Below are 24,688 nucleotides of genomic sequence, written 5' to 3' on the forward strand. Positions count from 1 at the left end.
CCGTACTGCTCTCTTCTACCTTGGAACCAATACACAGTATTGATTCTAAGACAGAAGGTAAGGGTTTTTGAAAAAAATGCTTGTTGAATTGGTTTATTAATAGTGGACATTTACATTGCACTTAAAGTGCATAAAAAGTTTATATACATTATCTCATGATCTTTATAACTCTGAGAGATGGATACTATAGATTTTGTAAATTCGCATTTTATAGGTGGTAAAATTGAGTTCCAGTTGCCTCAGTTAAATGACTGACCCATAGTCATATGGCTAATGTAATAGTTAAAATTAAATTATGAGGCTGCTAGTAGCTTTAATAACTTCATTACATCAAAGTAGTAATAGTAAGGAGAGGGAAAGGTGGTAGGAAAGAGATAGAGAGTTGCTTAACTTACTACTCTATTGGCTGCCATTATGGATTGAAGATCACCACCAACAAGAGTTCCTTCAGGATCCAAGCTCCAGCCAGCAGACCCTTACTTCCTTCTTTGTCTCCCCCTTATAATCAGTTTTCTCCACCCACTAACTCTCACTTGACACATCTCAGGAACCAACCATAGTTTCTTAATTTCTCTGTGGAATCAGCTTCCTGTCTGATTGGTTCTTGGGTTCTCTCACTTCCTGTCTCTGAGGGCCTGTTTGTATCTGCACATCTCAGGGGTCTTTGACCTTCAATTCACTGAGAAGTGACATAAAACAGAGACATTAGCCGAGAGGGAAATTCTCTTCCAACACTACTTTAGCACCCTGTACACTACTTCCTACAACCTTTTTTGTTCAAAGATTTGCTACTGGAGGGGCTAGTATATTATTGGTTAAATGGGACCAAGAAATGTTGTGTTTGTAGGCAGATTAAGCACTATATCCATTGGAACATTGGTAGTAAATCTCTCTTGTCTCTTTTTGGTTGCTGTGGATTCCCTCTTTTTCCATTACATTCACATGGTTTTCTCTTTCGCTATTTACTTTCTTCTCCCAACTTCTGGTAAATTATAATCTGCTTCTTAATTCAAAAGGAAATGAATACAAGAAAAGCTGGGGAGTAAAGGCTTTGCTTAAACAACTAGACATTAAGCCTCTGTGGTATTCTTGGATAGAAGTTCCTTAAAACCATATCTTGCTTTTGTCTTGCTTTTGGGGTTTCATATACAACACATAATGCTTAATGCAAATAATGTAAAATATTGTATAATTATACACCATAATATATAATAAAATAAATATGATATATTACATTATATTTCAAATTAATTAATAATTAATATTTATTAAATATTATATAATGAAAATATAAAAATAATGTAATAATGTAAATAATGTAAAAAAACTGCTTATGGCATCTCTTTTAGATAAAAATCTGGAACTAAGACAATTAGGAAAAGGGATTGAATATCATTTAAAAAGATTTAATGCAAGATATATTTTAAATAATAAGCATTTTCACTGTATTTAGAGTACTGTTCATTTTACATAGCTTTGCCCATATAGAGTACAAGAAAGCTCTGAACCAATGTGAGATATATCTTTACTTGTTGAATTGTAGGAGCATAGTTTAGACAAGAGGCCCTACAGATGGGCTAGTTCAGCCCCTTGTCTTTTAGATAAAGAAACCAGAGGCTAGAGAGGTGAAGTAACTTACCCAGGACCATACACCTAGTTAAGTGTCTGAGGAAGAACTTGAACCCAACTCTTTTATACTTAAGCCTAGTACCAAAAAAAAAAATAGCATAGAAAAATTCAGAGTATTTCAATTCACTCATCACTGACCTAGGACTTCATGATTATTCCAGATTAAATAGGGGGAGTGCTACCAGCACTAACTGATAACTTTAGGAAATACTATTGAGTGGAAATTGCAGGCAGAGAACAGCCACTATAAAATATCATTCCTGGGATCTTTTAAAAGTAACTGAGTGTCGGGGGCAGCTGGGTAGCTCAGTGGATTGAGAACCAGGCCTAGAGACAAACCAGTCTGAGGTTCAAATCTGGCCTCAGCCACTTCCTAGCTGTGTGACCCTGGCAAGTCACTTGACCCCCCATTGCCTAGCCCTTACCACTCTTCTGCCTTGGAGCCAATACACAGTATTGACTCCAAGACGGAAGGTAAGGATTTAAAAAAAAAAAGTAACTTGAGTTTCCTGCTCTGTCAGAATTCCTATAATAGTTGCTATTTTACCTGCTCTTTTTTTTTAATGGAGTTTTAAACTTTTTGTTGATGCAAAATGTTTTCTTAGCCATTTTTAGTAAATTGTGCTTTTGTGAAGAAACTTTGTGGGGTAATTTTTTTAAATCAGCCACTTATGCTATGTTTATTTGGGCCAAATAATTTATAAACAGAGCCCTTCTTTGCTAGCATGAGATTGTCTGCTCTGACTTTTAAGTAGCAGATTTGTTGTGCCTTCACAATTGGTCAACCTTTGTAGGTTAGTGGGATGAAACTTTGGGGAGAAAAGTATGGTGTAAAGGTAAATATAGTTAAATTTTTTGTAAGATTTTACTTTTCCAATGAAATCATATCTTCAGGATCAAATTGGTGGCAGTCCCTCTCCTTTTTCTGTACTTGTTTTCTTCCCTTTCCTGATTTCCAGTTCTCTGTTATTTTCCATCCCATCTCTGTGTTCTTTTAAATCTTGATCCCTGACTGTCTTTCAATAAATTACTTATTTTTTGTTCTCCTTCCCAATCTAACAGCATCATATAACGTGGATTCAGTTTATCTTTATACAGATGGCTCCCAAGTCTAGATATGTATTCCCTAATCTCTTTTCCTGAATTGTAACCTTATTCACACATTCTAGCTTTGTCCTGGATATATATCTACCTGGATGACCTTTTTAAACACTTACCTGAGCAGCACTTGCCTAGGGCCACACAACTAGAAAATGTTTGTGGTGAGATTCAAACCCAGGTCTTCCTAATTCCAGGGTTGGCATTCTATCCACTCTCTTCACTCCTTGAAATGACTTTGTATACACTTTATCTTTTATCTTTACAAACTTGTGTAAATATATCACTTCAGCATAAATTGCTTAAGAGCAAACTCGTTCTTTGCATTTCTTGTTCCTAGCATTAATACCTTAAATGTTGTAGCTTAGTAATTGTCTTTTGAGCCAAGTCATAAATTATACTTCTAAAAAATATGAACTCTGTTTTAAAAATGTAATTGAGCTTTTTCATTCAAAATTGCCCCAGATTTTTAACCTAAGGTACCTGAAAGGCTCATATTTCTAACTTGGGAGATACTCTTATTTGAGGGAAAGATTGGTTTGAAATCTTTCAGGGCAGATGCCCAATTAGAATATACTTGTGCAGGTTGTAGAGATTCTATTTAGCCTATTTTAAAGATGCTCATGAGGCTCTTTTTTGATCTCATTGAAGTTAATCACTCTATTTGGTGTTAGTCTGAGTGAGAGATTTTTCCCTTTGGCCTGGGAAGACAAATTATACTACTTCATCTAAATCTACATAGTAATATTTTTAAAAAACTGTTTTCATTAACCTTTATTCTTTGAATGCTAATATGTTTAAATTAAATTATTTCATTTGACTAGATTTCTGATGGATAAAAGGTTATTTTAGATTATTTTAATATTACCTAACTTTTATCAGTGATATGTTCATAATTTATGCTAGATAATTTTACATTGAACTAAGCAATCACATAACTGCTCTAATTATCCAGAGTATCTACCCATTGATGTTAGAATTCCTTTTCAGCATCCTTGATAAGAAAATTAGAGTTTAACTAAGGAACAGATATGTAAATGAAGCCAAATTGGAACTAATAGTTGTTATAAAATTTTTAAGAACTGGATATAATTTTTTTCCTGTTTTCCAGATGCCCTTATTTACATCGGACAACTGGGGACACTGAAAGAAAGTATCATCTCAGATATTACAAGACTGGTACATGTATACATGAAACAGATGCTCGTGGCCATTGTGTGAAGAATGGACTCCATTGTGCCTTTGCTCATGGCCCTCTTGATCTTAGACCACCAGTATATGATATAAGGTGAATTAATCTTTTTTCAACTGACTATCATAACCAAATTTCTCTTTTGTGTAACTCTTCTATAATGGTTTCTATAGTAAAGACAGTTTAGACATCACTTTTTTTATTTGCCTAAATTGTAAAATTTTTGAGCATTGCATTTTTTCTAGAATATTATAGTTTGTGTAATTATATTCTAATACTTGTTGAATTAGCTTACCAAGTGTATTCAGTTGTGAGATAACATCCCTAAAAGAAGACAATAATTCATTATGTATTGTGGCACTTATTTAAGATAAAATCTTCATAAAGCTTCTGGGAATCAGGCCATATGTAAGATCCAGGGATTTCCTTGGCATGATGGCTGCTGGTGACTTAACTATCTAGAACCCAGTAGGTAGCAGTGACTCTTAGGACTCCAAAGAGTGACATAAAATGAATTTAAACAGTTTATTTAAATAACATTAATGAAAAATACACTTAAGATTTAAACTGAATTATTGTTTGGTTTTAGGGAACTTCAGGCACAAGAAGCTTTACAAAATGGCCAGCTTGGCAGTGGTGACAGCATTCCTGATTTGCAGCCTGGAGTCTTAGCTAGCCAGGCAATGATAGAAAAAATCCTTGGAGAAGATCCCAGATGGCAAGGTAATGTCATTCAGTATCCTCTTACCTGTTTCTGCATCTGGCCTTGTGTTGGTTTTGTTGAGGTTTAATCATAAAGATGAATTGAAATTCATGGTGCCATCCCAAAATAAACTCTTGTATTTTGTAAGTATATATTTGCACTAATGTGATGTTATCTTTTTAGACCATTTGGGGTTTTCTGGAATTAAAAGGAAGTTTTTATACCCTTAATATTATTAATAATCTTTGTTTTCATCTCTGTGGTACTCCTATGATACTGTTGTCTCTGTTTTGCTCTTGATATTACTGTCCTTCATCCTTTTCTAGTCATACATATTCTCGATGATGTCTTTTACTCCAGTTCTTAAAAGTAGTCCTTGGTAACAATGTGTCACAACTTGCTTGCATCTATCATATGATTTTTAGCATTGCTCTTAGAGTGGAATTATAATCTTAATATTTCTGAGATCTTTGTATCCTGTGATTTGCAGCCATATAGCATTACTATGAAAATATTAGTATTAAGAAGGAAGCTTTTGGGGGGCAGCTGGGTGGCTCAGTGTATTGAGAAGCCTAGAGATGGGAGGTCCTAGGTTCAAATCTCGCCTCAGACACTTCACTCAGACACACAGCTGTGTGACCCTGGGCAAGTCACTTAACCCCCATTGCCTAGCCCTTACTACATTTCAGCCTTGGAGCCAATATACAGTATTGACTTCCAAGACGGAAGGTAAGGGTTTTAGGAAGAAAAAAAAGAAGGATGCTTTTTTGTGTTAAACAGTTTGGAATCATTGAAAGAGCATCATGCTTTCCCATTAACTGTTGCTAGAGAAAATTCTGTAAAATCCTACTACTTCTATGAAAAGATTCAAAATATTCCAAACAGTACGGTTTTTGAAAAGTAATTTTCCCTAATGTAGGCAACCTCATGTGGATCAGTGACTGAGTGCCATTTATGATTGTTGAATCTGGAGAATCACTGAAACCGTTTCCTGCTTTTTATTTAGCTCTGTGTATTGCTGTGTTCAAAATATTCTGCAAACTTCACCTGCTATAAACAACCCAATTCTTCTAAATTGGATCAGATAAAGAAGACACCCATTTCTAAAACATCAGAGTCCAATAATTTATACTTTGTGCAGTTCATATCCCTTTTAAAACTTGAGAAAATAATAGATGGAGGTGATGTACTTTTGTGAGACAAAAATTTTATCTGATAGCAAAAATATCATACATAAATAGTAATCCATCTGTTGGTTATATTGCACTGTTAGAGTGTAAATGACAGTTGTTTTAGTGTTACAGAGTTGTATAAGGAAGGAGTTTTGGCTTTGATTTTTTTGCTTAAATTAAAAGAACATTCTTTTTAAGACAGGTCCTATTTTAAGACGTGTTGCATTATTTGATCTTGTCTTGAAATATGCCACTTTGAATTATTGCTTCTGTGCTTCAGTTTTACATTTAGTGAATTATGTTTTAATATTTTTCAGTCAATGGACAGGCCTTGCACTATGTTAAGTGTTAGAGATACAAATAAAGTAACAGATAGATCCTACTCTTGAAGAATTTACAATCTAATCTAGGGAGATAGACAGCATACAAAAATTTTGTACAAGCTCTAAGAAAGGTAGGTTAGAAATAATCAGTAGAGGGAAGGCACTAGAATTAAGAGAGATTAGGAAAGGCATTTTGTAGAAGATGGAATTTTAGCTGGAACTTGAAGGAAGCCAGAGGGCAGAACATTCCAAGCATGAGAGACAACCAGGGAAAATGTGTATAATTGAGGGATAGAGTGTCTTGTTCAAGGAACAGCAACGGAGATTAATGTCACTGAATCACAGAAATATGTGGGAGTAGGGAGGGGGTCATAAGTGATAAAAATGACTGGAAAAGTGAAGGGAGGGGAGAGTCATATTAATAAGGGCTTTAAAAGCCAAACAAGATTTTATATTTGATCCTGGAGGTGATAGGAATCCACTGGAGTTTATTGAATGGGGAGGATGATATAATCAGACTTATATTAAGGGAAATCAATTTGACACCTGAATGGAAGATGTCCTGGAGTGAGGAAAGACTTAAGAGAAGCAAACCAACTAGCAGATTATTACAAAATTCAAATGTGACATTATTAGGGCCTACCTCAAAATGTTGGTGGCCATGTCAAAGAATAGAAAGGACAAATATAGAAGAGATATTGCAAAGATGGAATTGGCAGGATTTGGCAACAGATTAGATATGGGGGAGTAAGAGAGGAATTGAAGGTGACACCTAAGTTTTGAGCTTGAGTGACTAAGAGGATGGTTATGCCTCTAAAAGTAAGGGGATAGTTTGGAAAGAGGGAAGGTTTTTGGGGAAAGCTAATGAGTTCCATTTTTAAAAAACCCTTACCTTCTGCCTTAGAATCAATACTGTGTTGGTTCCAAGGCAGAAAAATGATAAGGGCTAGGCAGTGGGGGTTAAATGCCCAGGGTCACACAGCTAAGAAGTGTCTTGAGGCCAGATTTGAATCTAGGACCTCCTGTCTCTAGGTCTGGCTCTAGCTGCCCCCTAATGAGTTCCATTTCGATCTACTAAATGTCTTTTGGGGGAAGGATGCAGTTTTGCAGAAATTGGCACTACTCTGAAATTTGAAAGAGAAATAAAAGTCACCTACTTGAAAAAAAATCTATAGGATATTCAGTTTGAGATACCCAATCAACAGTTGGAGATTGGAAACGGAAATTTTGCAGAGAGATTGGGACTGGATAGGTCCTAGATTTCAGTATCATTAATATAAAGATGACAATAGAATCGAGGGTGGTTTGAGGGGCTCACCAAGTGTAGTAGTAGAGAGGGAGAGAGGAAGCCAGACCAGAATAGAGTTCTGTGGGATATCACCAGATAGTTGGCATGATTTGAATGAAGATCCTGCAAAGAAAACTGAAAAGAAGCAGTTGGATAGGTAAGAAGAGAACTAGGAGAGAGTCATGTTATAAATGCTTAGAGAGAATAAAAAATCAAGAAAAGGAGTGTGGTTGGCAGTATCAGAACCTGTAAAAAGGTTAAGAAAGATGGGGGTTGAGAAAAAGTCATTTGATTTGACAGTTAAGGTATGATTAGTAATTTTGGAGAGAACTGTTTCAGTCAATGAGATTGAGAGAAAGCCAAATTGTAGAGAGCCAAGAGACTGAGAAGAAAGGAAGTTGAGGTGCCTATTGTAGTTGGGCTTCTCCAGGACTTTAGCTACAAAAGGGAGGAGAGGTATGAGTCAGTAGCTAGTGGGGCTAAATGAATCAAATGACAGTTTTTTGAGGCTCAAGAATATCATGGCATGTTTGTAAACAGTAGGGAAGTAGTCAGGGAAAGACTGAAGATAAGTGAGAGAATGACTATGATAGAGGGCTATCTCTTGGGTGAAACATTACTTGTTCACATAGACTTGATTTCTAGAAGAGTTGTCTATCCACAATAGACAAGGGTGAAGGAGGAGATACTGGGAGAAGGCATCTGGGCAATATGAGTTGAGGAGAAGGAAGAAAAGAAGCTCTTGGCAACTTGCCTCAATTGAAAAAATCAAAACAACAAAATAGGAGGCAAGAGTCCCAGAGAGCCTTAAAAGGCTTGAGGAGGGATGAACGAGTTTGAAAGAACTTGCTCTTGTGAGTGGCTTAGGGTTTCCAGGCAGAGGTAGAATGACAGACAGTAGATTCTGATCAGAAAAGGGAATTTCAGAGATCTTGGGAATGGAACATTTGTGGATTGTGGCAAGATCAAAATTATGACCTTTTTTGTGTTTGAGTGGAGTAGGGTGGAGGAGGAGAAGGTTATAGGAAATGAGTAAATTGAGGAACTGTGAGGTTATGGTGCTTAAGGGAGGATCACTATGTGTGTTAAAATCCTTTGGTTTGAAGTCAGAAGTTGTAGTAGAGAGAGGCTGTGAGCCAGGCACTGAACTCATTGAGAAAAGCTTACTTTGTATTAATGTAACTAGTCTAGTTTGGACCATTCTCCCAGGAGATGCTGCAATAGCATCCTTAATGTTCTTGTTTGATTTTAGAACTCTCACTAAAAAGCTTTTCATAACTTCTCGTTTCCTATAAGATAAAATAGAGACCTTTGCTTGTTATTTAAGACCCTCTACAGCTTCACTTCAACCTTATTGAAGCAATCTTTTCAATGTCATTTCATTCAGCCTTTCTTCAGGCATTCTATTATTATAGCCAAGCTGGACTGCTAGCTATTCTTTGATTTCATCCTTCCCCCTCATATCTCCTACTTCTATGTAGTCTTAACAATGGTGCCTGCTATGTACATCTTTCTGCCTTTTGAAATTCTTCTCTTTCTTTAAGAACTGAGAGGTCACCTTCTCCATGAAATCTTCTGATCTTGATTGTTCACTTTTTCCTACAGAACATGAAGTGAAATCTCTCCCTCTGCAATTGTTCTTATGTTACTTTGACCATATTTTGTCTTTTATACAATCTTCTTTAGATCCTACCTCATTTCTGTACATGTCTTTTTCTTTTTTTCTCTCATGGTAAGGTGTTTTGTTATAGAACAGTGACTGACCTTGAACTGAGTTTGAATCTTTACTGAGATACTTACTAGCTGTGTGACCCTGGCCAAATCACTTTAATCTTTTTGAGACTTTTCTTCATGTGGAAAAGTATAATACTATATATATATAATATACTATATATATAATACACTGGGTTGTTGTGAGGTTAAGTGAGTTAATGGACATCTAGTGCTATACAAGCTTTCAAGTGAATACATGAATGAATGAATGGAGAAAGTATTAAGTGCTTGCTATATATGCAAGCATTAAATATAAATACTACAAAAGTAAAGATTCTCTCTCTTCCAGGAGCTTACATTATAATAGAGAAACAATTTAGGAGGTTGGTAGCTACTCCAGAGTGGTCTGGAGAGGATAGCAGATTGGCATACCATGTCTAGGGACAAGATTGAATTTGATCTTAGTTTTAGAATGGGATTAAGGGGAGTTGGGTTAAGGTGCTTTAGAGGAGAGAATGAAGAGAGGCATACCTAGGGTTTTCCTAAAAGAGTGTTAGAGATGAAACAGTCACTCAATAGGAGAGTGGAGGAGTCAGGGTGGAAACCCCTTTAGAGAAAGATTGTTGGTAAAAATATGTGGAGTGAGGTGATAAGAGAGGAGGAATGTCAGCTAGGATTATTATTAACACCATTGTCATTGTCATGAAACTCCTTTAGAAAGAGTCCTTTAGGGACTTTTTTTTTTTTAATTCCCAGTACTACATACTACGTACTACTACCACTACTTACTACTTACTGCTACTGCTACTACTACTACTACTACTTATATAGTTAGTACTTTATTTTTGCAAAGTATTTTACTTTGATCATCACAACAACCTTGTCAAATAGTGTGGATGAGAGAATGGGGAAAAGCCTGCAGCACAGCCAAAGGAACAAAGATCTGCAGAACTGTCAATCAAGGAAGGCATTCTGAATGGAATGGTGACCAGGAAGGATGGTTGAAGCAAGGAACAGCCAAACTGAGAGAGTTGGTCTCTTGCTTTTCGGACAAGAAGGAGTAAGGACTGAAAAGATCCTGCTCTCACTGATTTCTCCCTTCAAGACTCAAGTACTGATCCTCAAACTTGTTAGCCATCTTCCCAATTCAAAGAATCTATTCCACTATCCTTTAATTTAGTAGTATTGTAGGATTAGGGAAACCCAAACCCTTTCTCCCATCAACTTCCCTACCTTTCCCCTTCTCCTAAATAAAACCCCTTGTTTAAACTTATCAAAGAGTGAGTTATCTGTCTGATAAATCAAGATACTCACTCAGAGCAGATTTCCAGTGATACCAACTGAAAAACCAACTGATGGGGGAAGGGAGGAGGGAGGAAGGAAAGAGAGGGGGGGAAGGAGGGAGAGAAAGTTGGCTGAGCTGATCTTTCCATCAATATAACCCCCAGTTAATTCCCTAATACAGTAGGTACTGTTATTATCTAGATTTTGCAGATGAGGACACAGACTGAGAGGTTAAGTGACTTGTCCACAGAGTCACACAAGTAATGATTGTCCAGGGTAGGATTTGAATTCAGGTCTTCTGGATTTTTTGTCTACCTCTACTTCTTTTCTGAAGTTCAACACCCTACCCACTGCATCTGGTAGCTGCCCAACACATCAAAGATGTTTCCATTTAATTAACACAAATTCCTCATACTTAAATAAATTTGAATATCAAATTCATCACCACAAGTCTTCTTGATCCATTAATGCCAATTCCAATAGAATATAAGCTCTTATAATTACTGTCATGTTGGAAAGGCTTTGAGTACAGGCCCAGGAACATATTTAATGTCTGTCATTTGTTGAGTAGCCTTTCTAAATATGGAGAGGTTTATCATGAGTAGATTGGCTGCCAGTATTTTCTTAGCATTGGTAGCATATGAAGGCAGTCTCCTGATGTATAGAGGAGTTGTCATCTTCTTTGTGGAATAATATTCCACATTTTCATTTTACTTGTTTCACTCAGATTTACATTATTTCTCTTATGAGGCAGTATACTATAGCAAAAAGAATATTGGATTTGGGATAGGACCTGCATTCCAATCTTGGCTCCCTATTATTAACTGGATTACTGTGATCTAGTCATTTGACCTTCTGAGTCTTGATTTCCTTATTAAATAAAACATTTTATTAAGGCAATTTTATTCATACTACTCTTTCTTGTGAGAAGAAAATGAGATGGAAATACTTTGTGGCCATAAATCAGTATGTAAATATTAGTTATTTTTAAGATAATGAATTATTTTCAGCAAAACATAAAAACAAAAAAATAATCATAAAAATCTTAAGCAAAATAATACCAAGCATTCATTAAGAATTATTGTGTATATATCCATGTACTTCTCATATCTTTTTGTTTAGACTCGTGATTTTATTGGTGTAATGAAGTACCTGTGAGGAAACTACCTTTACCAATCAAATCAGTCAGTTTACAACTTAACATCTTTGAATTCCTTTTTTCTTCTCTTTCTTTTCTCTCATTTACCACTCATTAAAAGATTATTAATTAAAATATTTATTAATTAAATTAATAAATAAATAAGATTAATAAAAATAAAAAATAATAATTAAAAGTAGTATTAATGTTGATGAATTTAACTTCGTTTCATTGCTGTTAAATTCTGTCTTCAGTTATATAGTTGTGGTTAGTGTGTTTATATTTCTTTTGGTTCTGTTCATTATGGGATTTTCCACATTTCATTTATTTATTTTGAGGAAGGATATCAATATAATAATTTTTTTGCACTATATTGTATTTTTATTTATTTTGTCAAACATTTTCCTATTACATTTTTTATTTTGAATTTTTTTTTAATTTGGGAAAATTTATGTAATTAGTGTTTTTCCATGGTTACAAGATTCATGTTCTTTCCCTCCCCTCCCCCAAACCCCTTCCTGTAACCGATGTGCAATTCCACTGGGTTTTACATGTGTCATTGATCAAGACCTATTTCCATATTATTGATATTTGCACTAGGATGATCATTTAGAGACTACATCCCCAATCATATCCCCCATCGACCCATGTCATCAAGCAGTTGTTTTTCTTCTGTGTTTCTATTCCCACAGTTCTTCCTCTGGATGTGGATAGTTTTCTTTCTCATAAGTCACTCAGAATTGTCCTGGATCATTGCATTACTGCTAGCAGAGAAGTCCATTACATTTGATTGTGCCACAGTGTATCAGTCTCTGTGCAGTGTTCTCCTGGTTCTGATTCTTCATTCTGCATCACTTCCTGGAGGTCGTTCCAGTTCACATGGAATTCCTCCAGTTCATTGTTCCTTTTAGCACATTCCATTACCATCAGATACCACAGTTTGTTCAACCATTCCTCAATCAGAGGGCATCTCCACAATTTCTAATTGTTTGCCACCACAAAGAACGCAGCTATGGATATTTTTGTACAAGTCTTTTCCCCTATTATCTCTGGAGTATAAACCCAGCAGTGCTATGGCTGGATCAAAGGGCAGGCAGTCTTTTAGTGACTTTTGAGCATAGTTCCAGATTGCCATCTGGAATGGTTGGATCAATTCACAACTCCACCAGCAATGTATTAAGGTCCCAATTTTGCCACATCCCTTCCAACATTTATTACTTTCCTTTGCTGTCATGTTAGCCAGTCTGTTAGATGTGAGGTAGGTGGTAACTCAGAGTTGTTTTGATTTGCATTTCTCTGATTATAAGAGATTTAGAACACTTTTTCACATTTATTAATAGTTTTGATTTCTTTATCTGAAAATTGCCTATCCATGTCCCTTGCCCATTTATCAATTGGGGAATGGCTTGATTTTTTTGGTACAATTGATTTAGCTTCTCATAAATTTGAGTAATTAGACCTTTGTCAGAGGTTTTTGTTATATTTTTTCCCAATTGGTTGCTTCCCTTCTAATTTTGGTTGCATTGGTTTTGTTTGTACAAAACTGTTTAAATTTAATGTAATCAAAATGACTTATTTTACATTTTATAAGTTTTTCTAACTCTTGATTGGTCTTAAAATCTTTTCTTTTCCAAAGATCTGACAAGTATACTATTCTGTGTTCACCTAATTTACTTATAGTTTCCTTCTTTATATTCAAGTCATTCACCCATTCTGAGTTTATCTTAATGTAGGCTGTGAGATGTTGATCTAAACCTAATCTCTCTCATACTGTTTTTCAATTTATCCAGCAGATTTTGCCAAATAGTGAATTTTTGTCCCAAAAGCTGTGATCTTTGGGTTTATCATAGATTTTTCATATTTTAATTCCTTTTATTTACCTTTTTTTGTGGCAAAATATTATTTCATTACCTTTTTGTTTTTTTCATTCTGGATCTGTGATTTAATTGATGTGGGAAGAACTTCTCCCAACTGACACTGAAGCAGGTATACATAGCCAGCTCTTTTGTAGTATAGAGACTTGCCTCAGGCCACCAAGGGATTCACTGACTTTCTCACAGGTTTTGCATGACAGCTCTTGAACATAGGTCTTTCTGATTCTAAAGTAGAGATTCCTTCTTTCTACCACACCACACTTCTTCTGTCTTTGGCCTTTCTAGTTCATCTGACCATAGTACTCTCTGGTTCAGAAATTCCATTGGGTTCCTATTTTCTCTGAGATTAAAAAAAAAAGATTTAGCATTTTATGAAAGAATTAAAGAATTTGAGATGTAGAAAAGAGCTCTAGTAATCCTATACACAAAAAGAAAATACCATGATTATGTACTTGGCAAGTGGTTGTTCATCCTCTATTTTAATTTCTCCAAGAAGAAACCTACTACTTCTTCAGGCAGCGCATTCTATTCTGCACAGCTTTAATTGTTAGGGATTTTCTACCTCTGATGTCAAGCCTAGATTTGTCTCTTTTTAGCTTCTACCCATTGCTTATGTTTTGGCCCCCTGAGACTAGACAGAACAAGTTTAACTTCTACTTTATATGGGAGTCTTTAGATACTTGAAGACAACTGTCATGAATCTTCTCTGAGTCTTCTTTTTTCCCAGCTAAACATATCTAATTCTTTAAACCATTTCTTATAATCAAGTTCCTTTACTATTCTCTTTGTCCTTCTCTAAATACTTTCCAGCTTATCAATATCATTAAACATTTTTTTAAAATCCTTATTTTCTGGCTTAATAACAACTCTTAAGACAGAAAGGCAAGGGCTAGGCAAATGGGGTTAAGTGACTTCCCCAGGGTCACATAGCTAGGAAGTATCTGAGGCCAGGTACTCTTGACTTCAGACCTGGCACCTATCTATTGTATTATCTAGCTAACCTTATCAACCTTCTTAAACTCTGTTGCCAAGAACTAAAGCACACTGTGTGACTGTACTTGCATTCTACTAAACCCCCCAGATTTTTTTTAGAACTATTGCCTAATCTTGCCTTTGCCATCTTATAAATTCAGGTTTTTTTTTTTTGGTAACCAAGTGCAAGATGTTACATTTTTTCATATTGAATTTCATCTTATTAGAGACAACCCTGTCAAGATTCTTTTGGTTACTGCTTGTCATCCAGTGTTAATTATTAGCTTTTTGTCATTTAACATGTTTCTTTAAGTCAGTTGATAAAAATGTTAAATAATACAGGGGTAACTATAGATCCCTGAAGATATTTCTTGCTAGGTTGAGATTCAACTATAACAGCTATCTAAAGACATTTAATAGTTCCAAATCCATCTAATTGTATTGTCTAATTTTTAACTCTAGCTTCTCTTTAAGAAATGTTTTTTGAAAAAAATTTTTTAAATCTAGGCCAATTATATCCATATAGTGTAGCCCTTATTTATTAGTTTAGTAATCAAATGAAAAATGTAAATAAAATTAGAAGAGCTTGATTTATTCTTAATTAGGCCATCCTGGTTAAATCATTCCTTTCTCAGGGCATCCAGATGATTTAGTAGATAGAGTGCCAAGCCTAGAGTCAGTGGACTTGGATTTAAAACAAAATACTCCTTTCTTTTCTAGATATAAACTATCTTTTTAATGATCAGCCTAGATTTTTCCAGGAATTAAAAGTCAGACTCACTAGCCTATAGTTTTTTTTTTTAACCCTTACCTTCTATCTTAGAATCAATTCAAATTAAAATCAAATTGGTTCCAAGACAGAAAAGTGGTAAAGCTTAGGAAATGGGGGCTTAAGTGACTTGCCGAGGGTCATATAGCTAGGAAGTGGCTGAGGCCAGATTAAATCTAGGACCTCTCTTCTCTCTAGGTCTTGCTCTCAAACCACTGAGTTACCCAGCTGCCTTTTAGCCTTATAGTATTTAAACTATTCTTTTCCCTTAAAGGGGGAGAGGGCACAACATTTGGTCTTTTCCAAGTCTTTTGTAAAAGTACTACTTTTTTTCCTTCCCCCCCCCTCAATATACAAGGATGTGGTTCATCTGGACCAAATGACTCAAGCTCTTTTACTTTATTTCTTTACTTATATTGAGTATCAATCCTTTATTAGCCATTTTCCCCCTGTCGTTTCCAGGGTAAAAGTCATTATCTTTGGCAGAGAAATCAGATAGTTATAATCTTCCCCCTAATTCCAAGCAATGATTCTGTCCCCTTTTCCCCCTCCCATTAGAGCTTTAAAAAAGTATCATTTTAGCTTTCCTCTTCAGCCCAAGGTCATGTTAAAGTTTTATTAGCATTTCTGACACTAGTTTTATAAGACATTGCCACACTTTTACATTAATTCCCAGTTACCTGAGCTTACTTGCTTCAGTCTTCTGAACCTTTCTTTAAAAGTCCAAATTGTCTGGTGAATTCCCTGTGAGTTAACACAGATCTCTTCAGACAGATCCTCTTTTTCCTGCTCACTGGAATTTCTTTCTATATGGCTTCAGAATTTTGTTCTTGAACATCTCCTCTCCCTTCAGGACTGACTTCCTCTGAAGCATTTTAATCTACGGATTCTGTCTCTCTTTTCTCCTGAACTCGTTGAAACTTGATTTTCTCGGCTGTGCCTAAATTTTCTCTTCTCTATTACAAACTTCAGGCGAGGGGAGTTCAGGGTTCTCAGTAATTTCTATAATAGCACCAATTCCTTTTTGTTGGTGAATATAAAATCCAGCATAGAATTTCTCCTTGCTCTTTGTAGTTTGAAATTTTTTGTAGCCAATTCTTGTCTCTCATTTAATCGACATTTATTATATTTCACAGTATCTCACATAAGAGCAATCACAAAAGTATTTGTTTAATAAATGTTTTTTAGATTTTTCCCTTTTTAAGTCCTTTTTAGTTACTTGGATATTCTCCATGTCTTCTTATGTGATTACTGGACATCTTTTTCTTAATAAAATTGACATTGGTCTTGGTAGAGAATTTCATGTACTTGAATTTCAACTAAAAGACATTTAAAACAATTGAAAGTAGCCATTGCTTTATTTTGCACAGAGATTTATTATATGCCACTCTGCCAAAAATCATGACTTTTTTATTTATTCTTCATAAGCTACCTTCCATTCCTTTCTTCCAATATCCTTCTGTGAATTGGGTACCCAGTTTCATCAAACATGTATCATAACAATTTTTTAAAAAAATCAACAATGTTCATAAAACATGGAATATTTCTTTATTCCTGAGACAGTGTTACTTTCTGACTAGCTAATAATAGAATGGAAGCTTCTTGATGGTAGGGTCTGCCTTTTTTCTCTTTGTATCCACAGTAGTAGGCACATAAAATAGTAGATTTTTTAACTGTAAGAAACTTAACTGTAGTGTTCGTCTAATCCAATCCCCTCATCTTAAAGATGCTAAAACTGTGTCCTAGAAAGGTTAATTAAATTTTTTTATGGTCATACAGGTAGTATTAAGTGGCATAGGAGCTTTATAAATGCATTTGGAATTTTAAATGATTATTAATCTATTTGCAAATGAATCATTTGTTTATTTTTTCAGATACCAATTTTGTCTTAGGTGGCTACAAGACTGAACAGTGTCCAAAGCCACCTCGCCTCTGTCGTCAGGGTTATGCTTGTCCACACTATCACAATAGTAGAGATCGAAGACGAAATCCCAGGAAATTTAAGTACAGGTGAGCTATTGAAAAAATAGTATAATAAAAGAACTTGAATTTATAGGTAACCCTTCCTTCTAAGAGCTTGGAACACTTACTTTTCTTTCTTTTTTTAAAAAAAAACCCTTACCTTCTGTCTTAGAATAGATACTAGTTATTCCAAGGCAGAAGAGCAGAAAGGGCTAGGCAATTGGGGTTAAGTGACTTATCCTTATAGCTAGAAGCACTTTCAAATATACTATTTTTTTTTCAGAGATATTTTTAAACAAACAGTTCTTGCTTTACATAAATTTGCATGATGCAAATTTGACATCACAATAAAGAATTCTGAAAGAAATTTGCATTCCAAAAATACCCTATATTTACAGTACTGTGTTTCCTCTTTCCCCCTCCCTCCCATCCTTCTACTTCACCCTCCCCCTCCAATGCGGAGAGAGGAGACCTTTGCCCCATCTACCCACCTTAATATCACAATCATCATGTCTCCCCTGTATGTTGCCCATCTGCTTTTATTTCTGTGGCTGACCTTAATGTGTATGCCACCGAGTGTCCTGAGTTGCCACCTGTGTTGACCCCTCTATCCATGGGCACCCAAGCCCCCCCTTACTGCCTCCATTCCTTCCCCAAATCTGCTGGACAGATTTTGAATTTTGAATGAGAATTGTCTGTGTTATAAACATTTTGTAAATTATATATTGAGAACTGTCGATATTATAAAAAAGGTTATGGCAACATATATTTTGTTCTTATTTAGCTGTCCCCATCTTCCATGTCTCTGTATTCAAATTTCCTATAATTTCCCTTTATAATCATCTTAGCAATTTCCTTAATAATTTCATAGTTGTCCATACCTACCTGGTATATTTTTTTTGCATTATAGTAGACCTTTGAGCAATATTTGTTGGTATTACTATTTCTCTTTAAATATTCCTTATTGTAATTTGATTTATGATTCCTTAATTTTTGGTGCTGTAGTCACAGAACCACCAGATGTGAGATTTCCTTGTTTTAAGAGGAACTCTCATGAAGAAATTCTACAAACACCTTCTTTGCAGCTTGTGGTTTTAGATAATTGCTTGAGTTCAGAGATATTAAGTGATTCGCCCAAAATCATATAACTAATATATGCCAAAGGCAGGGTTGGAACCCCAGTTCTTCCTGATTCTAAGGTTTTAACAGAATTTAAACTGGTCCCCCTGACTCTATATGATAAGTTCGATTAGATTCAACAATTATTTAGTAAGCATATGCTCTTTCTGTGCCTATGTAAGTACTTAAAATTAAAAGGACTACCTTTCAAGGAACTTGCATCCTTATGGGAACAGCACATGCACAGATTTGTAAAATTGATATGTAACATACAAACTATTTTTCAGTGAGGGTGAATTGGTGAAGAGAGGTAAGAATACTTATTCCTGGGGAATTGGACAAAGCCAAGTCCTTCAACAGAAGGACATGGTAGTAGAGATGAACATTGGAGGGGTTAAGAACTACAAGAGAAGGAGTTAAGAAAAGAGTGTGTTCAAGGCACAAGGGAACATGTCACCGGTACAAAGATGAAGATAGGAAAGTGAAAAATTGTGGCTCAAAACAGCAAGTAGCCAGTCTGGGAGTGATGTAGGGTATGTGGAATCAAGTTGGATGGGTAGTTGGAGTTTGATTGTGAAGGACTTTAACTGTTAGAGAATTTTATATTTTCCCCAAGAGGCAATAGGGAGTGACATGCTAAGACCTGATATTTAGGAATATTAGTTTGGCAGCTGTGTAAATAATGGTTGGGGGTAGCTCAGTGGATTGAGAGCCAGGCCTAGAGTTCAAATGTGGCCTCAGACACTTCCCAGCTGTGTGACCCTGGGCAAATCACTTGACCTCCATTGCCTAGCCCATACCATTCTTCTGCCTTGGATCCAATACACAGTATTGACTCTAAGACAGAAGGTAAGGGTTTAAAAGAAAAAAAAGAATGGTTGGGAGAAGAGAAAGACTGAATGCAGGGAAACCAATTAGGAAGCTATTGTAATAGTCTAAGTGAGAGGGTCAGAAGGATCTGTATCATCTAGCACAATGGGATATGCATGCATCCTGAATGAAGGTATCCAAATAATTTGAAATTTTTATCTATGGAGAAAAACATCATCAAAGCCCAATTTTTCTTCCATTATAATTTGCAGTAAACCCACAAAGTTAATAATAAGATAAAGATCATGCTTGATTCCAAGTTTCTTATACTGATTTATGAATTTAGTTCTCCTTTTAGCGTACAACAAATCTTGGAAATGAGCAATCTTTTCTCCCTCTTTGTTCTTCTTGCCTAATTGACAGAAACAGTTCATTTTATAAGTGTCTTGTTCCCTTATCTATTTTACTCCGGATTTATGGATTTACTTTTTACAGTAATTAATTTCCTTTTTCACTGACATGTATAGATAAGAAAATTAAAATAACAATTATATGATTGATATGCTCACAGAAACAAAAAAAAGAATAATTAGGATGTAATGAGCCAATTTTGTTGTGGGAGAAACACACCCAAGTTTGTAGCAGGGTCTCATCCCAAGAATGGGAGACTCAAACTCCGTTCAATCCAGAAGTAAGAAAATAATTTTATTTGAAGAAGTGGTTTATGGTGGGATTAATCAGTTAGCCTTAGGGCTGATGGACAAGCCCAAGGGCTAGTAGGATAGTCTCTTTGGATCTGGTAGTATGGAGTAGCAGCTCTGCTGTAGAGTGGCAACTCACACACTGTGGATCAGGGTTGGCATATCTGGGAGCTTCTCATCTCCCATTCCAAATTCAGGTGGAGGTATGTTTTGGGATTTGTTGCCATTGGGAATAAGAGCATGGGCAAGATTGGGGAATTCTCCTGGAATGCCAGAGTCCCTACTGGCACGTTCCACATTTCCCCATTGTCCACCTTGTCATCATTTGTGAGCTTGGGAAGAGGTCTCACAGTGCTTCTAGATAGAAAACATGAGTGGGAGTGTGAGGTGAGTTACATTGGAAAGCCACTGTAGGTAATTAATCTCATTTAACAGTTCTAAGAACATTATGATTAAGTAATAAAACATATTGGGCACAAAGCTGATGCTCAGTATATAATATTATATATCTAATACAGAGTAGGTAATTATCAATCTGCAATTCATGCTTGACTAAATGTTGAAACTACAGGTTTTGCAGTTGATGTTTAACTACTGCTAACTAGTAAGAAATGCAAGATTTTAGAGTATTACAGTCCTGTTCCTATTATTACTACTCATTGCCTTCTATCAGCTTGCATCAGTACCTTAGCTTACAGTTTACTTTCCTCATTCTCTAGAAGTTTGATAATGGGAAAAGGGTTAGCATGACAAGTAGCTCTTATGTGTTAAATTTTCAGTGCAAACTTGATGGTTGTCTATTCTGTCACTGAAATAGTGGCATTGGGAAAAGAGTGCTAGACTTGCAGTCAGAAATACCCAAGTTCAGCTCTTGCTACAGATACTAACTTTGTGACCTTGGGGCAACTTATTTAACTTCTCTGTGCCTCAGCATACTTGTCTGGAAAATGGGAATAATAATAGTATCTACTTCATAGGGTTGTGAAGATCAAATGAAATAGCATTTATTGTTTTATTTTATTATTTTTTATTTAATAACAAATTTTTACATAAGTTGTCTGAAGTTATATGATCCAAATTGTCTCCCTCTCTTCTTCCCTCCTCCTTTGTAGAACTGTCAAGTATTTTAAGGCAATACATGTATCATCATGCAAAGTATATGAAATAACATTTATAAAGCATTTTGCAAACTTCAAATTACTATCTAAATGCTGTTCTTATCATCATCCTTATCATTTTCTCCCTCTGCCCTGAATACATTCTTGTATTTCTTAGACTCAGATCTTGAGTCTAGCAATTTTTTCCTCCTTGGCTTTTTCTGAGACTGGCAAGCTGGGTGAGAGTTTTCAGTTCATTAGAAGAGTAGGTGTGGGGGTTGAGTGAGGATAGTACTACAGGTCTATAATGTAGTCTGGGGACAATTTAGATGAATTATAAGGGTTATTAGTATTGTCTTGCCCAGGTATTAGCAATGCCCATTTCTCTTTCTTAACTTTTTTTTCTGTTCATTGTTGGATAGCAGTAGGAGTTGAAGGGCACTCATAATTCTTATATACTGTTGAACTTCTTAGACCTGTGATGCAAACCTATGGCACATGTGCCAAAGATGGCAGAGGGATGTGGGTGGAGTTGCTTCCCACCCCCACCCCAAATCAGGTCTGATGATATTTTTTCACATCTCCTCCCCTCTGCCCAGCAGCCCAATGGGAGTGCCCAGAGGGTAAGGTGGGGGTCTCAAAGGCAGCAAAGCTAGAGGGGAGCAGAGGGCTCAAACCATTCCCCTCTACTCCACACTCACTGAGGACATTTCTGACTTCACCCACCCCTCTGCCCAGCAGCCCAAAGGGAGTGCTTCCTCCCTTTCCTGTGTGAGGTAAGGGGTGGGGCAGGGCATGGGGAGAGATACGGCACATGGTCTGGGGGGGCATGACACTATCTCTAAAAGGTTTGCCATCACTATCCTAGATTGTCTGTTTCCCCATAACTTTCTAGTGTCAGGCCCAACTAATATTCTTTCCTCTTATTTATTTAATTTATTTCTTAACTCTTTTTTACAAACTTTTAAATAGTACAACAGTAGATAGTTGTTTTGGGTTTAAATGATTCCTGTGGTCTGGACCATATCACATTCTACCTTGTACATATGCCATACTTATTTGTGTACTTTTGTATACTCTCTTAGTAGATTATGAGTTCCTTAAGGATAAGTAAGAGCTATATTTTTTCATCTTTGATTTCCCAGAAATTAATAGTGTCTTCCTAAGTATGTGTTTAATACATGTTTGTTGAGTTATTAAGTCATATTGACAGTGGGGAAGCAATATTTACAACTTTTAAAAAGTTGTAACATGTAAAGTTCTCACTTTACATGTGATAATTATTCTGTAGATTCTTTGCTAATGTCTTTAAACTACGTCCTATTTCAAGCAATCCCTTTAATGGGGCATATATGTTAGCATGTTAATTTTCAGAGAAATTCAAATAGTATATTTAGCTGACTATTATTTGATACCTTTGTAACTTAGTAACACTTATTAGAAATTTATATTTAGAAAGGATTTAGTCCTTCAAAAGGAAGAGACAGTATTTCTTCCTACTATGGAAAAATTCCTTACTTATTTCCCCATCTGCCTTTTAAAAATTTGACTCAATGTCATGTCTATTGCAGGTTTATAATAATTAGTTTTCCATTATGACAGTTTCCCTTAAAAGTTCATGGGGATCTGCTGGGTAGCTCAGTGAATTGAGAGCCAGGCCCAGAAATAGGAGGTCCTGGGTTCCAGTCTGGCCTCAGACACTTCCCTTGGCAAGTCACTTAACACCCATTGTTTAGCCCTTAGCACTAGTAATGATTCTAAGATGAAAGGTATGGCTTTAAAAAAAAATTGTATGGTATATGAATAGGGGCAACAAATATGGACCCATATATTAATTAGCTCCATGAAAATTATTCCAGGAGAAAATTCAAAACATAATTTTTAGTAGTGGTAGAGATGAGATATTTATATGTTAGTAACAATATCCAGTGCCATCTATTTTTAATACACATTGGACAGTTCCTAGAAGAGCACTGTTATTTAAATGTTTAAGAAATTAAGTGGAGATGCCCTCCAATTGGGGAATGGCTGAACAAATTATGGTATATGTTGGTGATGGAATACTATTGTGCTCAAAGGAATTATGAACTGGAGGAATTCCATGTGAACTGGAACAACCTCCAGGAAGTGATGCAGAGTGAGAAGAGCAGAACCAGGAGAACATTATACACAGAGACTGATACACTGGTACAATTGAATGTAATGAACTTCTCCATTAGTGGCAGTGCAGTGATCCAGAACAACTCGGAGGGATTTATGAGAAAGAACACTATCCATGTTCAGAGGAAAAACTGTGGGAGTAAAAACACAGAAGAAAAATAACCACTTGATTACATGGGTCAAGGGGGATATGATTGGGGATGTAGTCTCTAAATGATCATCCTAGTGCAAATATCAACAACATGGAAATAGGTTTTGATCAAAGACACATGTAAAACCCAGTGGAATTGGGTGCTGGCTACAGGAAGGGGTGGGAAAGAATATGATTCTTGCAACCAAGGAAAAATGTTCTATATTGACTAATTAAATAAAAATTTCAAAATGAAAAAAAAAAAGAAATTTTAAATGGTCAATTTAAAAAATAGGTGTAATGTTCATTTAATTTTATATACTTAAGACTACATGAATGAAGTGAATTAGCTCAAACTTTCTTTTTTAAATAATAGATTTATAGGTATATTTTGTTTTTACATTGTCTATATTTCTTCCTATATCTCTTCCCTTTTCCCTTCACAAAGAGCCTTCCCTTTTGAGAATTATTTATTTTTTCAAGGCCCTTACCTTCTGTCTCGGAGTCAATACAGTGTAGTGGCTCCAAGGGAGAAGAGTGGTAAGGGCTAGGCAACGGAGGTTAAGTGACTTGCCCAAGGTCACACAGCTGGGAAGTGTCTGAGGCCAGATTTGAACCTAGGACTTCCTGTCTCTGGGCCTGGCTCTCAATCCACTGAGCTACCCGGCTACCCCCGAGAATTATTATTTTTAAAGAGGAAGAAAAGAAGAAAAAAGTAAAATGATCAATATGCAGGGGGAAACCTGATGTAATATGCAATGTTTTATTTTTTTTCCTTTTAGCTCTTCTTTGAGTCCAAACTTGTTCTTTATAATTTTACAGTGCTGATTTGAAAAGTAACATCTTTTGTAGTTGTTTTTTCTTATATCGTCATGCTATTGCATATATTGTTTTTTTCTTGGATCTGCTGTTAATGCAATTTCCCCCATACTTTTCTGAATTCATAATATTTTGCATTTCTTCAGAAAAGTAATATTTTTATTATATCACTATACTCAAATTTATTTAATCATTCCTTAATTAATAACCATCTTTTTTGTTCCCTATTCTTTGCTCCCACCAAAAGTGCAAGCTAAAATTATTTTGGTGTATATAAAGTATTTCTTTTTGTCATGGACCCCCTAGGGCTAAAGTGTGGCATGCTTGCATGCTCTGATGTGTCAGAGGTCACTGTTCCATTCCCCCTCTCCATAGCACCCACGGACAATTTTCACATGCCCAGCCCCTCTGCCCAGCAGCTGAATGCTAGCACTTCTCCTGTCTGGGGTAATGCTGGAGACTCAGGCAGCTTGAAGTTGCATTTTGGGCACATGATCTTGAAAAGGTTTGCCAATGCTGCCCTAGGGTATATTTCTGGCTGTGGAATCTATACATAAGGTGATATAGATGGAGATTTATGCCATTTTATGTGTATAGTTCAAATTGCTTTCCAGAATGAATTGATTTTATGGCTCCTTAAACAATAATCAATATATCTGTCTTCCACAACCCTTCCGCAAAAGAAAGCATTCCTATCTTTTGTCATTTTTGCTAGTTTACTGAATGTGATGGGGA

The 24,688-nt window shown here is 35.8% G+C and overlaps 1 protein-coding gene across 24 annotated transcripts in view; it reads left to right on the top strand.

Annotated features, from left to right (window-relative positions):
- Positions 1 to 24,688, top strand: part of UNKL (unk like zinc finger) — a 151,480-nt gene that overhangs the window by 51,577 nt on the left and 75,215 nt on the right. For 23 of the 24 annotated variants that reach the window (XR_008913542.1, XR_008913543.1, XM_056805665.1 and 20 more), the window contains 3 exons: positions 3,839 to 4,015; positions 4,509 to 4,642; positions 17,030 to 17,165. Coding sequence is in view for 22 of the 24 variants with exons in the window: in XM_056805665.1 (XP_056661643.1) it covers positions 3,839 to 4,015; positions 4,509 to 4,642; positions 17,030 to 17,165 (447 nt within the window). In the remaining 2 variants the exon portion in view is untranslated. Of the gene's footprint in view, positions 1 to 3,838; positions 4,016 to 4,508; positions 4,643 to 17,029; positions 17,166 to 24,688 lie in introns of those variants that run through there. The other variant, XM_016424163.2, reaches the window with a different exon arrangement.

This window comes from Monodelphis domestica, chromosome 7 (assembly GCF_027887165.1).
Source record: "Monodelphis domestica isolate mMonDom1 chromosome 7, mMonDom1.pri, whole genome shotgun sequence".
Lineage (NCBI taxonomy): Eukaryota > Metazoa > Chordata > Mammalia > Didelphimorphia > Didelphidae > Monodelphis > Monodelphis domestica.